This window comes from Numenius arquata, chromosome 3, assembly GCF_964106895.1.
Source record: "Numenius arquata chromosome 3, bNumArq3.hap1.1, whole genome shotgun sequence".
Taxonomy (NCBI): Eukaryota; Metazoa; Chordata; class Aves; order Charadriiformes; family Scolopacidae; genus Numenius; species Numenius arquata.
In genome coordinates, this window is record NC_133578.1 from 3005189 (window position 1) to 3021656 (window position 16468).

A 16468-nucleotide genomic window follows, 5' to 3' on the forward strand; every position below is an offset into this window, starting at 1 on the left:
AGGTCTGTCTTTCATTATTATCTAGACCCATACGTTTTATTTACTAGAATTTTCAAAGAGGGCAGGATTGACAGTGGAAACCACATGGTGGACGTCAGCTGAAAACAGATCCCTATGCAAACAAGCTGCCTTGACCAGTGGCGCTGTAGGGAAAACAGGACTGTGGTCCTGATCACCTGCATTTCCATCGGGCCTGGAGAAGGATGACAGCCAGAAGAAAAGAAGAAACACCACAGCACCAAAGAGTCTCAACAATGTGGCAGCTCACCCAAAACTCCACCATAAAATGGTCTGTTGTTGCCATATGGCTCCAAGATGACAGCCAGGAGGCTTTTGATGAGAAACACGAATGGGAGTTGAAAGCTAAAAGGAAATCACAAGTTTGGTTCCAAGTTTCATAAAAACATCGTATTTTGAATCCTGGAAACACAAGGTATCGTACATGCCAGCTCAGTAAACAACAATCCTTAATAATCAGAAGCTCTTAAGAGTAAAAGCAGAATGAAAAAAAGATGAAGGAGTTAAGACTAAAAGCCGTAAAAGCCCAAGACGAACACTGGCCTTCAGCTCCGGCAGATGCAGACGTCTGCCAAAAGTCCTTTTGCCAGTTGTTGAGAAAAAGGAACCATCTTTGTCATGCAGCAAGAAGAGACACCCAGAATGCCAAAAAATACCTCTGTTGCTATCTTAGAGGGTCAAGTAAACGTTTTGGAAGTAAATAAATGGAAAGAGAATGGGATATACATTTTTAAAAATGATTACATTTTGTACTGTAGTATTTTATTTATGATTTTTTTTTTTAAAGAAAGCTTATTTTCTTTTGTGGATTCTATCTGCATTCCTTTCTTTAAAGTATTGCCTGACAGGTTTCCTTAAGAAGGTATTATGAAATCAGCTTGTGTTTGAGAAGATTCACTTTTTCTGCTCACTTAAAGAAATCAGAGTGGAAGATATTTATTGTTCGTATCTCCGCGTTGTCCCACCACGAGAACACGGGAGCACATAGGTACACATATGCTACTGGGATGGCAGGATATAGTCAGAGTTCTATAGTCAGAGTCTCGAGTCCCGATTTTAAATAGTATTAAGATTGGAACAGTATGACGACTGGTACAAGAAGCTTCAACGGCTGTCCTCAGAAAGTGAAGTTGGGTTTGAGCTTTTGATTTCAAACTAAACAAAAGGGAAGAGTCCGAACCCATATATCATTTCTGCAGCAGAATTGTCCGCAGAAAAACATGTAGGAGCAGTAATGACTTCAGATACTGTGATTAATGCTTCCTTACACACCAAACAATTCAAACCTAACGCAAACTATTGTAGTCTTCATAGATACCAGAAGTACTTCTACCAAATTAAAGAATGTTAACTATACATGTATTTTCCTAAAAAACTGCACTTAAATATACCAATTAGAAAATCATAATAGAAATAATATTTTACAACGCATTTCTCTATAGGAAACTAGCCATTATGTATTCTAATATTTCAATAGTCTCAACAGTACATTGCCGGAATTTGTAGAATAAAAATAACCATTAAGACAGGTGTATTAAGTACTCAGGAAATATTAATATCTAAAACATTTTAAGAGCTGAAAACAAAGAAATGTTATACATAACACCTCAATTCTTACTTTTCTGCATATTCAATAAAAATGCAGCTAACTTTATTTCATATTTTCTTTATTGCTTTTTAGATTTAGAACATTCTAAGTTTTTGAAACCCTTGTCAGAAATTCACATTCAAGTCCTTGGTCAGGCAAAGAACTTCTTGCCAAACCCAAACCCTCCACCGCTCCCATCCTCTCCGGAGGTGAAACTCGGCAGCTCTTACAGAAGAAACCTGCAAGATTCCTTCCAAAAAGATCCAGCAGGAGCGGAGAGAGGACAGTTCCACTGCATTTCCCTAAGGTTACGAAGGTGGGAAAGTACAAAAGATCATTAGGCCCTGTAATTACTACTAGATCTCAAATGGTTTGGGCACTTTCTGCTGCACGGGGTCACCAATCCGTGCTCGAGGCCTCCAGAAGCTACTGCAATACTAGTATCAAATAAGAATTAATACCAACTTAGAGAGATGAACACGTAGTTTGCATCAGTGGCCATATTTTTAAATCAGTGATTTTAAGAGGGTTACCTTTCACAGAAGTGTAATCGCTGATGGAAGTGATAAGACCTCATATTCCTTAAAAGTTTGAGACAACACGTTCCTGCTTTAACTACATATTCCATCACTTACCCATAAACTTAGAACCAAGAGCTATACGTTTTTATAATTATATTCTCTGTTTTCTTTTTGGAATGGAAAACATTTAAGATATTTATCTGGTATCACATTTATTACAGCACTTTCAATTCCAAGGAAACCATAACTCAGCTGTTACCCGCCAACTCCTGCCAGTCGTTCTCCTTATCGAGATGGGGCGCTCCCCAGAGGCCACAGAGACACCACCACCAACGGACAAATAAATAAAACATCCCTCTGGGCCCAGCGGAACCAGTTAAAACCCTGAACTGCTCTCATAGAATCATAGAATCATCCAGGTTGGAAGGGACCTTTAAGATCATCCAGTCCAACCATCAACCTAACTCTGATAAAAAAACCCCCCATAACCAAAAATAAAAGAAAACCATACAAAAGAACCCCTGACATCACTAACCCATGTCTCTAAGCTCTATGTCAACCCGTCTTTTAAACACCTCCAGGGATGGGGCCTCAACCACTTCCCTGGGCAGCCCATTCCAAGGCTTCATGACCCTTTCCATGTAAAATTTTTTCCTAATATCCATCCTAAACCTCCCCTGGCGCAACTTGAGGGCATTTCCTCTTGTCCCATGGCCTGTTCCTTGGGAGAAGAGACCGACCCTCCCTGGCTACACCCTCCTTTCAGGGAGTTGGAGAGAGCGAGAAGGTCTCCCCTCAGCCTCCTTTTCTCCAGGCTGAACAACCCCAGCTCCCTCAGCCGCTCCTCACAAGACTTGTGCTCCAGACCCCTCACCAGCTCCGTTGCCCTTCTCTGGACACGCTCCAGCACCTCAACCTCAATGTCTTTTTTGTGGGAAGGGGCCCAAAACTGGACACAGCCCTCGAGGTGGGGCCTCACCAGTGCCCAGTCCAGGGGGACCATCACCTCCCGAGTCCTACTCCCCACGCTGTTCCTGACACAGGCCAGGATGCCGTTGTCCTTCTGGGCCACCTGGGCACACTGCTGGCTCATGTTCAGCCCACAGTCACCAACTCCCCCAGGTCCTTTTCTGCCGGGCAGCTCCAGCCACTCTGCCCCAAGCCTGGAGCGCTGCCTGGGGCTGGTGTGACCCAAGGGCAGGACCCGGCACTTGGCCTTGTTGAACCTCATCCCGTTGGCCTCAGCCCATCCAGCCAGCCTGGCCAGATCCCTCTGCAAACCCCTTCTACCCTCCAGCAGATCAACATCCCACCCAACTTGGTGTCCTCTGCAAACTTACCGAGGGCGCACAACACTCATATACAACACTCTGTCCGCATGGAATGTCTTCTTCTGTGAAACAGATCTAACTGCCTGTCCATAATATCAGGCTTATCACTGTAGCAGCTGAGCCTATTACTATAGATACCAATCATATATTTTTTTTCCACTTGCAACGAAACAGCCATAATGCCGGCCCTGTTCTTAATAGCGGTTTTCAAACTCTTGCTTTAACCAATTATTTTAAGGGTGAAAATCCTGGAGGACTACAGCATGCGGCCTCTGCTCCTTCTGAAAAGTGACTTAGCCAAAAATGAATCTGTCAAAATTTTGAGAGAAGGGCAAAAAGCCCAAAAGTGTTTCTAGGACAACAAAAATCCTTAAAATAAGGGTCGTTTTAAAAAAATACCTGACTAAACTTCAGTCTTGGCTCTTCTCCTTGCCCCTGTCTCTTCCGACTTCTGTCTTTTACCATCACTGCTGTTTTTAAAATTACTTTGGGAAAACTACTCCTTGGTGCTCAGTTGTTACAGAAAGCAGCAGATTCAGTCTTCTAGTAAAAAACTGCCAAAACCACAGCATACACATGAAGGAATAGTCTTTCAGTATTTACTCAGTGTTGGCACTTAGTCTAGTCTCGTCCTGTATCATTCCCTCATTCACAGCTGTGGGAGATACACCGCAGGTGAGATAAAACATTTTATTGCAAATCTGGGAAACTAAAAATTCAATAAAATGCATTATTCCTTTCAGTAGCCCCCATTCCACTCTCCAGCAAGTTTTGGCGCTCCCCACTGGTTCTGCTTAAGAATATTTTCAGAAGATGTGGAGAGCTAAATACGTATGGGAAATCCCACGTAATTAATTCAGGTTTTCTTCACAATCATACTTTTAATAAAATAAGACTAATCTTTCTGCATTATTCAAGGCCAGGTTGGACGGGGCTTGGAGCAACCTGGTCTGGTGGGAGGTGTCCCTGCCCAGGGCAGGGGGGCTGAAACTCAGTGACCTTTAAGGTCCCTTCCAACTCAAACCATTCTATTATTTTACTATTATTTTTTGCAAATCCTCTAACTTTTATTACTATAAATTCCTAGAAAAATGTATGGCAGTTAAAACACTAACCAGATAAGAGTCTGGTTAACCAAAAGACCGTGAGTTACCAGCAAAATCAAATTGTAAGAAGCAAAACACCACAAGGAAAACGCAAGCTGTGTGTCTAAGCAAGCGACGTCCTCCGTAAACGAAGCTGAACTTTTAATCTTGGTATTTATCTCAGAGGCAACGCCACCGCGATTCACAAACTGGACAGGACAGTGCCTGAAGGGCCCCAAACAATATACATGGCCAATATACATCGACAGCATCAAGACCAAAGACAAGGATGAAGGATGCCATGGCAATGTTGAGGTCTAAGTAGCTGCACACCTTTCATGGAAGAGCCTCCTGCCCCAGGATATGGGAGAAGCGGAACGGGATCCCACAATAGCCATCAACAAGCCAGGGCTCCATTAATATTACCAGGGAGTGGAGGCACAGGATGAGGAGTAATGGTTTTAAACTGAAATATGGTAGATTTGGATTAGATATTAGGAAGAAATTCTTTGCTGTGAGGGTGGTGAGACCCCGGCCCAGGTTGCCCAGAGAAGCTGTGGCTGCCCCATCCCTGGAGGGGTTCAAGGCCAGGCTGGATGGGGCTTTGAGCAACCTGGTCTGGTGGGAGGTGTCCCTGCCCAGGGCAGGGGTGGGACTGGATGGACTTTAAGGTCCCTTCCAACCCAAACCATTGTGTGATTCTATGATTTCTGATCTTCACTCACCCAAACTCAACCAGTATAACATGTCTGCTACAGCTATAAATAAATTATTCTTACATTTCTCTTTTCCACTTCTACTAAAATTAGAGGCTTACTCATTTCAGCTCCCTGTACTAAACAACCGAGTTAATTAAGTAGAGATTGAGCTGATTCCCAAGTTTTTCCAATTTGCGAGCTCTTGCTAACAATAAACATTCATCAGTAGAGGTAATTTGAAAAGAAAACTCTATTCCACCTCCAAATTTTTCCTCTATTGTAAACCTCCTGGTAGCAAGTATGTTTACACCAGCTGTATAAAGCTCTATCATGTTAACGATTAAGTTTTACCTAATACAAATGCTTATGCCTAGGAAGTCAGTGATCCCTTTACATTCAGAAAATGACAGTGGGTTTGTGCATAAATCTTCTACCAAGAGTTAAAAAGAGCAAATAAATGAGAATATTCGTTTCAATAGCAGGGTAGGGAACAGACTTGACCTACCACACGTCTCATACTTAGAAATCTTATTCTTCACGTAGAACTTTCCCCCCGCTCTTTACAGTTCTCATTTGAATAGGAAAATAATCACTTTTGTCCCCCCAAAATAATAACAAAGGAAAATACGGTAGAATGTTGAAAAGCAGAGCCAGATTTTAAATAAATATGATTCCTTATAATCACATCCCAACCCCTTCCCCACCAGAGAAAAGTCGCTCTGTACGTTAGACACCGAAATCCAGAATCAATAGAACGTTTCAATTGTCTTTATAATTAGAAGAGTAGCTGCTTGGCATCCTGTCTCGGAGTTATTTAGGTTTAGTAAGAAACTTTTCTCAGATATCACAAGCCCCATAAAGGATGCCAGCCAGCTACTCTTCTGAATTTGATGTCAAAAAGTTCCACTGATTTTGTAATTCCATAATATATAAAAGTAATTTGGTGGAGCAAATCTAGGACTTCCCATTCTAGAATGTGCCACTTTGTGCAGGTTTAACGTGATATATTCTAAAATAACCCATCTTTGAGGCACAGGAAAGACCATTTTCAGAGAAGCAAGGATCTACATGATGTTGTTGACCATCACTACATCCAATAGTACATTTAACCTTTTATCCATGTAACTCTATACTTTTTCATCAGTATTTTTCACCTAGATTAAGGACAAATCCTTTAGTTGGACTAAAGCAATTCACTCCTTGGGAGACTCATGCTGCTGATAAGGAAAAAAAAAACCAACAAAGGCAAGAATTTGAAAATTTTTTTTCCAAATAATTCAAAAATAATTTGAAAATAATTTTTCTCTGAGCTGCAATATGATTATCGACAAGATCATTTCTGATTCTGCAAGAAGACAATCCCTGACTGCTCCACTTTGACTAGTTTGCATTATGTCTATTAAATCAAAGCCTCCTAGAACTCTTTGAGTTACTGTTTTCCAAGGCAATGGTCCGTTCCCAATTATATTACACTGTACTTGGCTGTATTAAAATCAATTCTGTTTGAATGGGATAGGTACTGGGTCTGTGCACTCCTCCCTATTTCATTATATTGTATTATTTTCTATTCTGTAAAATTCACCAGTAAAAATTACTGTTCTGAGTCTATGGATATAGCCTTTGTTTGCCAAACCGGCCCTTTATTTGTCACTATTAAACTCCTAGACCTAGAGCTTCTCGTATTTCTGATGTTCTGATATTTGAGACAACTCATCAGCTTTATTTCTATTTCGCTATGGTTATTACATCAGTTCCCTCGATTCCCCTTATCAGCTGTAGAGAGCTTTTACTCCCAAACATGTTTCACTGGTTTTCATCTATCCCGTCACTTGAGTCTAGAACCCAGTCTCCTGGCAGAAAAGGGACTCTTTTCAAAGGAATAGCCCTAAATACTCTATACAGACCTGCTGCTACCTCCTCCTTATTAAACAGTGTTTGCAACCCAAATACTACAGAACTGAGAGACTGAAATTGTTAATAAAAATTAATTGAGCACAACTGGTTTTCAAGGGTTTGAACTTGGAAAACTACAAAAGGTTTCTACTGCATCAACAGAAACTTTTATTTTTGTATTTATTCATCTTTAATTCCACCACACCCATACTGACAATTACCTGGAAACTAAAGATGTTATCTGCGGAAGAAGAAAACAAAAGCTAGAATAAGAAAACTTGGTCCATGTGGTTAAAATATAATTAAAAGCTTAGGCAATAACCAGCTATCTAACTGTGGTGATTCTCAGTATTTTTTCTCTCAGGAACTGTTTTCTGATTAGTAGCTCTTCCGAATGCTGGCACAGAAAACAGATTTAGCAATTAAAATACTTAAAAACGAAGCAAAAAAAAAGAAAAGCCACAAACTCGAATATGAACAGAAGAGTTTCCCAAAGAAATCTTACTGAGCTAAACTGTTCATGTGGCATTTATGACTCTGCTCAGCTCCAACCACCAAAACTATCAACCTGCTATGCAGAATAATACAGAATAATTCACAATATATCTCTTATTTTTTTTTGTCTACATAACCGAACGCACCTGGTAACTATTATTTTTAAAGGTTATTATTAACGCAACATACTCGACATTTCACACTTGTTTCATGGGAAGAACGCTTCCGTTCTCCTGCAAATACAACAAAATGTCCCTATCTGGATTTTCCCAGCCATGGATTTGATTTAAATCTTGCGCCTGAGCCCCACGCTGCTGTGACGGCTCGGGCAGGAGGCTGGATGAAGGTTTACGGGCTATTTTTTGGGCCTGGCCCCCGGGAATAACACAAAGATAACAGAACCTGAAATTTCATCTTAAAGAAGAAAACAGGTTTCTAGGCCTGTTAATAACATTTAACTATTTAATAAAGTAATTAAATGCAGGTTGTGCGTATTTTGCAAGCATCAAAACTGAAGAACAATCGCCTTCAGCAGCGAGGAACGCAACATATTCAAATTTGTCCAGTTTTTGCCTACACAGAACTACCATTTATCTTTTAGATAAGGAAAAAAGTATCGGTTTAAAGCCCTATAATTATATTGCTATAATTCTATCTGTTATCTCCAGGGTATTAGGAATACCACAGCAGAAGACAAGTTCCCAGGCGGGTTATAGACATCTTTCTATTCCTATATTGATGAGAACTGAATTGGCCGTTTCTGTTGAAACCTTTCTTCGTGGGGCTTTGACACATGCACAGATTTGTTCTGTCGCATTTGCCTTCCTGGGAAGAAATTCAGCTTGCCTGGAGACCAGGACTGGCCATACAAGGAAAGGCTCTGATTAATTAACGTAGGAACGAGGACAAGCCATGCCACCCACCCGTAGGCCACCTTCTCGAGTGGTTCCAGGTGCCACCACACCAAAGCAAGGCTGGGTCAAGGCGATGGACCAGGATCAAGAAGATCCCTCGTGGGGATGAACTTGGATTCTCATTCTTAGAAGCCCACTTTGATGTCTAAGCAACATTTTATTGATAACTTTTATGCCATCTAAAGCTTCTGTTAGTTGGTTCCAGTCTGAATTTCATGCAGGAATCTTCAGCCTTTTCCACCCTGATCCCACATGGGTGAATTCCTACTGCTCAGCTTCTCGACGGTAACCGCTGGTGCACAGACTCTTATCTCATGTAACATTCAGTCTTTTCTGCTCCCTGGAGAGCAAGCGAACATCATCCAATGCTGCGATAACTTCACAGCTTTCATGTGGACAGCGACAATTCAGAAGATAGGCTGCCCAGAGAGGTGGTGGAGTCTCCCTCTCTGGAGACATTCCAAACCTGCCTGGACACGTTCCTGTGCAACCCGCTCTGGGTGGACCTGCTTGGGCAGAGGGGTTGCACTAGATGATCTCCAGAGGTCCCTTCCAACCCCTATCATTCTGTGATTCTGTGAAGAACCCACACATCCCACTGGTCCCCATGGAACTCAACACAGGTGGAAACCCAAAAAGTTTTCCTGCAAAAGGGATTCTGTAGAATGCTTAGTGGGAGAGGAAAGCAAGCTCCTAAGGCAAAGCCAGACCTTTGTTCTGTTCAGAAGAGAGTACAAAGTCTCAGAAGAGAGGGACTCTATCAGGAAATACTCCTCTCTGTCAGCATGACGAGGCAAAACAGCCAGGCAAGGATTGATAGCTGCTTGCTTGTGACACAAACCACCGATACAGCTAAGGAAAAAAAGAAAAAAAGTGCCTTTTTTCCCCAGGAATGGAGAGAAACCCTTAAAAGTCATCAGAAATGTGATGCAGCATAATATTAGAAATTATTATTAGAATTATTTTTACATAATTCAGGTTTTATAGAATTCCATTCTGTATTTTAAAGAAGGAACAGCTCTGTTGGAGGAAGCTCGGGAATACATATCGGGTTCTTTCTTGGGTTAACGAGAGACCGCTCGCACGCGTACGGTCACTTGCGTTTGACCTGCTGGAGTTTAGCTACGATTTATCAAACACACGCTCTAGAAGTCAACCAAGCTGAAAGACTGAGGTATCAAATGGAAGGTTTTCTTTCTGCTTACGAAATCAACACCGTACCATCTTTCAAACCTGTGTATGTTGCTCAACCAGTAGTAGTTAAATGAAATCTACATTTTTGAGCCGTCTCCTTTTTATCTTTAAACAGCACGGAGATGGGAACAGCAGTTTCCTCTCCAAGGCTTCACTGATGAATAAACCAGGAAACCTCTCTCTCCACTCTTCCAACTGAACGTACAGTTTATTCAACCGTTTAATTACCAAAATTATCAAGATAAAGGCAAATACAGAGTTGGCACTCCCCTGTGCTGGCCCTGAAAAGGGTTATTTCGTAAACTTTTGTACTCCTGGTATCTGCTCCAACCTCTGATAACACCAACTCTTTAATGCAAGCAGCGAAGAACACAGGTACGGCCCGGACATGCACTGCCAGGTCAGGCATCGCGTTCTAGGGTTGAAGTAGCAGCACGTGCTGCAAAAAAACCCCCCACCCCAAGTTATTTGGGCAAGCGAGAAAAGCTGAGGTCTGGGTACGTACAAAAGTGCATGGATTTTATTTACGCAGAGTGCGTGGAAGTTAATAAAATAAGAATTGCCAACAGGAAGGAGGCCAAGATGATTTTGTTCAGGAAAAGGGACATGTATTTTACTCTACCGCTGTTTTTTTTCCTCATTTGTTTTATTTTTGAATTTCTGGATATCAGCATGAAATAGGCAGACTTTTCATGTTGGTATATTAGTAAACTCACATTTAAAAGGAAGATACGTAAAAGGAACCCATTTAAAAATAGCCATTGCATATTTCTGAGCAGTCAAAGACAGGGGTATCCTTTTAGAAGGGAACGTACCTGCTTCAGGACTCGTTTGATTACAGCTGCTAACAATGCTGTTGGGTACCACTGGAGTGGAGGAGGCCTGGATTCTCGACTGAGGTGGGTTCGGATGTAATGAGTTTCCTAAAGCCATTCCCGTCTGACCGAGCATCCCGCAGTTCCCGCTCGCCTGCATCTGATTTATTAAACCCGCGAGATGGTTGGTTGTGCCCGGGTTAGTACCGTGGACAAAGTTAGTGTTTGCGTTCTGGCAGTGCACACCATCCCCTCGCAAGGGTAAACTCTGTGCCAGCGAGTTCTGGAGACTGCCAGAGTTCATACTGGTGTCTGCAAAATGCATCTGGTTACCAGAGCAAGGTAAAGCAGTATTTGAGCTCCCACAACTGGTGGTACTATTGCTGCTCATGTGAGAGCTCTGACAACTCATGGACTGAAGGAGCTGGGACATAGAACTGATGGGAAAGGAGCTTTGACTCTGCTTTCTTATCAAATCAGATCCAGCTTTGGAAACTCCAGAACTGTCCAGCTGAGACTGTCTCAGCAAACTCAACACCGTGGTGGTCGGCTGCTTTCTTTTTCTCAGAGGGTCTTTTTGCTGAGACATCAATTTATCTCTCAGTGCTGCTCGGCCGCTCTGCCCTTCAGTCGTTGGTAGGAGCACGTTGGCAGCAGGAGGGAACATGGTATTTAAAGTGCTATGTCCTTCGGTGTTGCCACCGCTGGTGGCAACAGGTCCAGAATTGCTACTGCTGTTATTGTTGTTACCAGCAAGTTTATTTTGATTTGCTAGCTGTGCTTTGGCTGCTGCTGAGAGTAAACTACTTGCTGGAAAAGAGGCAGCGTTGTGCTGGTTCAAGATCTGATTTAAAGGCATTCCCAGCAAACCAGGCTGACTCTTCAAGGAACCACTTCCAGCCGATGCAGTAGAAAAAACTGCATTGTTTGGAGGATTTAATACATTACTCATTCCAGCAATTAATGGGTTAGGGATGTCCTTGTATTGATTAAGTCCATCATGTTTGGTGGAAGGGCTAGATGGCATAGACGGTCTCGGTGACCCTATTGTTGACCTTGGGGACCTGGGAGGAACTTTAATACCACTACAGGATGACTGTGGTCCTACTGGAGGCAGCAGGAAATTTCCATGATCTGATGACGTGGAAGAAGAACGTGATCTTTGGGGAGAAGCCTCGATCCTTCCAATCCCGGATCCCATCATATGAACCGGGGACGTCACTGGGGAAGGAGAGAGGGAAGTCGAAGCAGAATGCTGAACTCTTTGAACATGACTTCCATGATTCATGTGACCAGGTTTGACAGTTGGCAAAGGAAGGTTACTTGGCAAAGGGACGACAGCAGGAGGCATGCTTACATTCATCACAGGTACCTGAGAGTGGACATTTGAATGGAAAGTAGTTGGGTTAATGATAACAGGGTTCTGATTCACCGGTTTGCTGGGAATAGGGTCAAGTATGCCGAGCGGATCCTTTTCTGATGTTAATGGCTTTTTCTGAAGAGCACAAGAAGGCGGTGGAGGAGGTGGGGGTGGACCTTGGGGTGGTTTATGGTGAAACATTGCTCGTGGTATTTCCATACCAGTTGAAAAGTTACACATGGGTTTTTTCATTACTGGGCTTTTTGTGGTCAAGGTTGGGGAAAGAGGTATATTAGTCCTTCCAGCCATTGCACAGGATGACTGTATGGGAGAACCATGTAGCATTACTGATGGTGGAGACAGAGGTGTCCTGTTCATGTGAATAGGACTAGAGTTGGGTGCTCCATGAAAATTGGGATTGTTCCTTGTGAAAACATCAGGGCTTCCAAGTGGGTCAGTCCTAGGAGAGATTGAGCCATCTCCGTATATCTGTGATCCTGATGAAGCTGGACTGGGCATCCCACCATGACTGCCACGATACGGAGACTTCTGTCCAAGTTCATTACTACCCAATCTCTGCCTAGGATAGACAGAATGAAGTTCTTGTTGCTGGCTTCCAGCCATTTCTTGCACGTAAAGCCTACCCATGGCATTAGATGCCCCTATCATCAACTTGAAAGGAGTCTTACATTCTGGCATCACAGAATTTGTAATTCCTTCATGCGATTTATTCCTCACTGATCTCGGAGTTGCTGCTCGAGTAGGAACTACTGGAGTCGCACCTGATATTAAAAACACAACAGTTACTGTTTGGAAATCCAATATCACACATTTCAGTGCAAAACTACTGTGAGTGAAAATACTCACAAAAGCTAGAAAGCCTTTTTGGTTAAACTTTTGTCTAAACAGATATAATACCTAAAATCACCAAGTAGTTGCTGGAAAGGTGAGTGCTTCCCTACTACACAGTGCAGATGTATAGACTTTAACTCAATATCCCATATAAAGACCACATACATTTGGACATTAAATCTTGTGTTTCTTAAGTTTCAAGCACACTTGCTACCTACAGAAATTTATTTTAGCATGGTCCTTCTGAAACACCAATTCCTGAAAGGTGGTGTTTTTTTCTCTCCTCCTTTTCTCTTTTCCCTCTAACCATCATCTCCAGTGTCCTACTCCTGAATCTCCAGCACCACCACTCTGGCTATGGCTAGAAGGGCTGGCAGGAGGAGCAGGGAAAAGGAGCCTCTGGCACCATCTATTGAGTACAGGAGGAACAAAGCCCAACAAGGGTTTAGACTAATTTCTCCACGCCCTACAGAGAAGAGGGTACTGCCCCACACGCTGTCCCTGAGGAGGATGAATGGGGAGCCGTGCCATACGACTTTGGCCCAGATTTCTAATCAGCCAAGCACTTAATTGCAGAGACCTACGAGACCGTGGCTGTGCAAGGCAGAAGGCAGCTTCTCCGGCTGCTCCGCATCACTCGCTGGCGCCACAGGCACCGAGTTCCAGTCCTCTGAGTTAATCAGTTCCTAGGAACTGCCCTGTATTTATTTACTAAATTAAGGCTTTACCTGCAGCTTCTCCAACGATCTTTTCTTGGGGTGAAGATGATAAATTTAAGGGGCTCAACCTTCTATGTTGGTTTCAGGATAAAGGCCCTGAGGTTATCTGCATACGCACACACGTGAACCCCTCTACAAGGGAAAAAGTTCCTAGAAATCCCAGTTTTAAGACTAGACCTTCTACAAGCACAAGACCACTCTCCTTTTCTGCCCGCTAATGTCAGTTTTATTTAAAAAGATGTTTTTTTCCCAATGGTTTACTTTAAGAATACCATCACAAGCAGCTCCGAGTCTGGCAGACTTTCTGCCAGTTTTGCTGCTCTGGGAATGTGTAATTGAGCTCGGAGTGCTTGGCATGAAGCCTCTGAATACGCAAACTTAAACTTGAGTAATGAGCTAAAGATTTCACGTTCAAATGAATTCAGAGGTGCCTTTAAATTCCTCTGCTCGCAAGAACCCAATCCCCTTCTTTCCTTCAGCCTGGCCACAGCAGACAGATGGCACCGACAATCCCGCCTTCATCCTATTTGCTCAACCAGCTACATCAGGACAGAAACAAACATATTACCTTGCCCAAAATACAACCAAAGTCTCGTTTAGGGGACAAATCTCAAGACTGAACTGCAAAATGAAATAGGTAAGAGAACCCTCACCTCGAATGCTGGACCTAAGCAACTGGTCAAATATAAGCGTGCATAAATGAAGACATTTCGTTTACAAAGGCAATTTATTGGGAAATTTTCTTCTTTCTTTAGTGCACAAAATTCTGATCAACAGAGAAGGTAAGACCGCATAGATGTGACTATTGTCCTTAATATTTAGTTGGTTTTACCTCCTTCATTTTGCTAATTTATTGAAAACAGAAATGGAATTTCGGTACTACTCATAAAGAATAAAAAAAGAATTAATAAGGAAAAAGCATAGTAATTTGGGAAATTGCACTGTTTTAAGAACATAAATTACATTGCAAAACCCAATGTAAACAAGGCGTTAAAATCATACGTAGCAATTTGACAATGCCAGAGCACACCAGTATCTTAGCACTATTGATCTATCCAAAATTTATGATTTATTTTTATATCCTTAAAATCTTCCACGGGTTTGAAGTCAGGGTTTAGCAATTAGCCAGCTATTATTACAGCAATAGAGGGGTGCTAAAGATCCCTCAGATTATCAAGGGCCTCTTCCCAGAAGTTGCATGGATCACAGTATGGAACCTGATAATCTTTAAGGTCCCTTCCAACCCAAACCATTCCATGATTCTATGATTTACCAAGCTCTGTCTTAAAAGTAACTTTGCTCCTTTGCCCTAACCATTTGGATTTTTTAAGCCTACTTCAGAACCTTTTCTTGTAATCCTTAGAAAGTATCTAATTTTCTGTTGAAGTTTCTATGCATCTCTGGTTTTTAGCTGTTTCTTTCAGTGCTAACCTTGTCCTTTAGCTTAAGTAGCTTTATTTTCTGGTGCTGACTCTCCTTTATTTATGCTGTCTTTACTGACAGCAATCGTACCCCGTTTCAGCCACCTCTTTGCCAGCTTGACCAAGTCAAACGCCTTCAGAAAGCAGGTTTTGCAGTTCACCAAGAGAAAAGCCTCTGCTCTATTTCAGTTTGGGTGCCGCCAGCGAGACGAGCGGCGCAGGAAGGCAGTCGGTGCACGACGGCTTTTGTGCTTCTCCCAGAGCCACATGGATCTGCACCATTCCACCATCTGGTACCGCTCACAGGCATCTTTGATCAGCTACTCTATCCGGGTCTTCTTTCTCAATAATTTACAGCTAATAGCTTTTTTTTTTTTTTTTCACTAGTCCCCAGGTGAATAACCTTACAATTAATAGGATTTGTTGCTATACCCTTTCTTTCACTCCAGGTCTCAACGATCCCCCAGTTTTTCAATGTGTTTTGATCTTCTCTTGTTTTGATAGTACCTGCCAGCTTCAGCCATCAACAAATTACCTCAGTTTTTCCTTGATATGGATAATTAAAATGCTAATCCAGGTTGGTCCCCAAAAATAATCCTTGAGAAATTACAGTGGAGATCTTCTCTAGCTGTATATTCCGCCTTGCAATACAATTTCCCATTTAGCCAAGTCCTTAGCCACATTCTAATCCCTTTATAATCACTTTATTCTGCTTCTCTAATTTCCCATGTGACAGAATATCAGACATATTACTACAGTTCCAAAAGATGAGAGCTAATGTATTTTCTTTGTCTAGAACAATCTGATATCTTTTCCAAGAAAATCATGCTTTTAGTCTGGGATGACCTGCTTTTTAGACTCATTTTCTATCTACCTACATCTCTCTAATTACTACCTCTATTTTTTCCTTTAATCTGTTTACTATTGCACTCATAGATATAGAAGACTTTTGGTAGGTGTTTCTGTAGAGTAATTATATATATACTTAAAATTAAGCAATTAAATGATTCTGCATGATTTTACTCACTTGTTCCACCACCAGGACTAGTTAGAACGAGTGAAGGATGTGGTGCTTCCATGCTTTTATGAAGTGTAGCCACAGCAATAATTTTCCTTTTGTGGATGCATAGTTTGGTGACGTCTTCGTCCGCTTTAACATCTTCAGCAGTTCTCTGCTTCACAGCAGCTCCAGGATCAAAATTAAAGACCTGAGAGTAAAAATGCCAATGTTTAAAATAATGATTATAGGCAGAAAACTCAACGAAAATAGAATTAAAACAGAAATGTTACATAAAATTAAATTTACTTCTGTGTCTTAGAGGTATCTGACTGCGTTCTCAAGAGATGAAATAGAAGTCAGGGTCTTGTTCTGATTCTCAAGTGTTTGCACGATGCTGTTGATGGGTAGGTTTCCAATTTAACAGGAAAATGTTAAAACATGACAAAAACCAACTCAGGTCTTCTCCATGAGGGAAGAAGGCAGAGGGAAGATTCATTTTGTATTTTATGGTAAATCTCTGGATGTATAGTGCTTATTTTATATACATGATCCGAACAGAGATTA

The 16468-nt window shown here is 41.9% G+C and overlaps 1 protein-coding gene across 4 annotated transcripts in view; it reads right to left on the reverse strand.

Annotated features, from left to right (window-relative positions):
* Positions 1-16468, reverse strand: part of MBD5 (methyl-CpG binding domain protein 5) — a 47272-nt gene that overhangs the window by 25850 nt on the left and 4954 nt on the right. For all 4 annotated transcript variants that reach the window (XM_074145066.1, XM_074145065.1, XM_074145064.1 and 1 more), the window contains exons 3-4: positions 15932-16112; positions 10553-12694 (exon numbers count right to left, since the gene is read on the reverse strand). In XM_074145066.1, the coding sequence (XP_074001167.1) occupies positions 10553-12694; positions 15932-16112 (2323 nt within the window). The remainder of the gene's footprint in view (positions 1-10552; positions 12695-15931; positions 16113-16468) is intronic.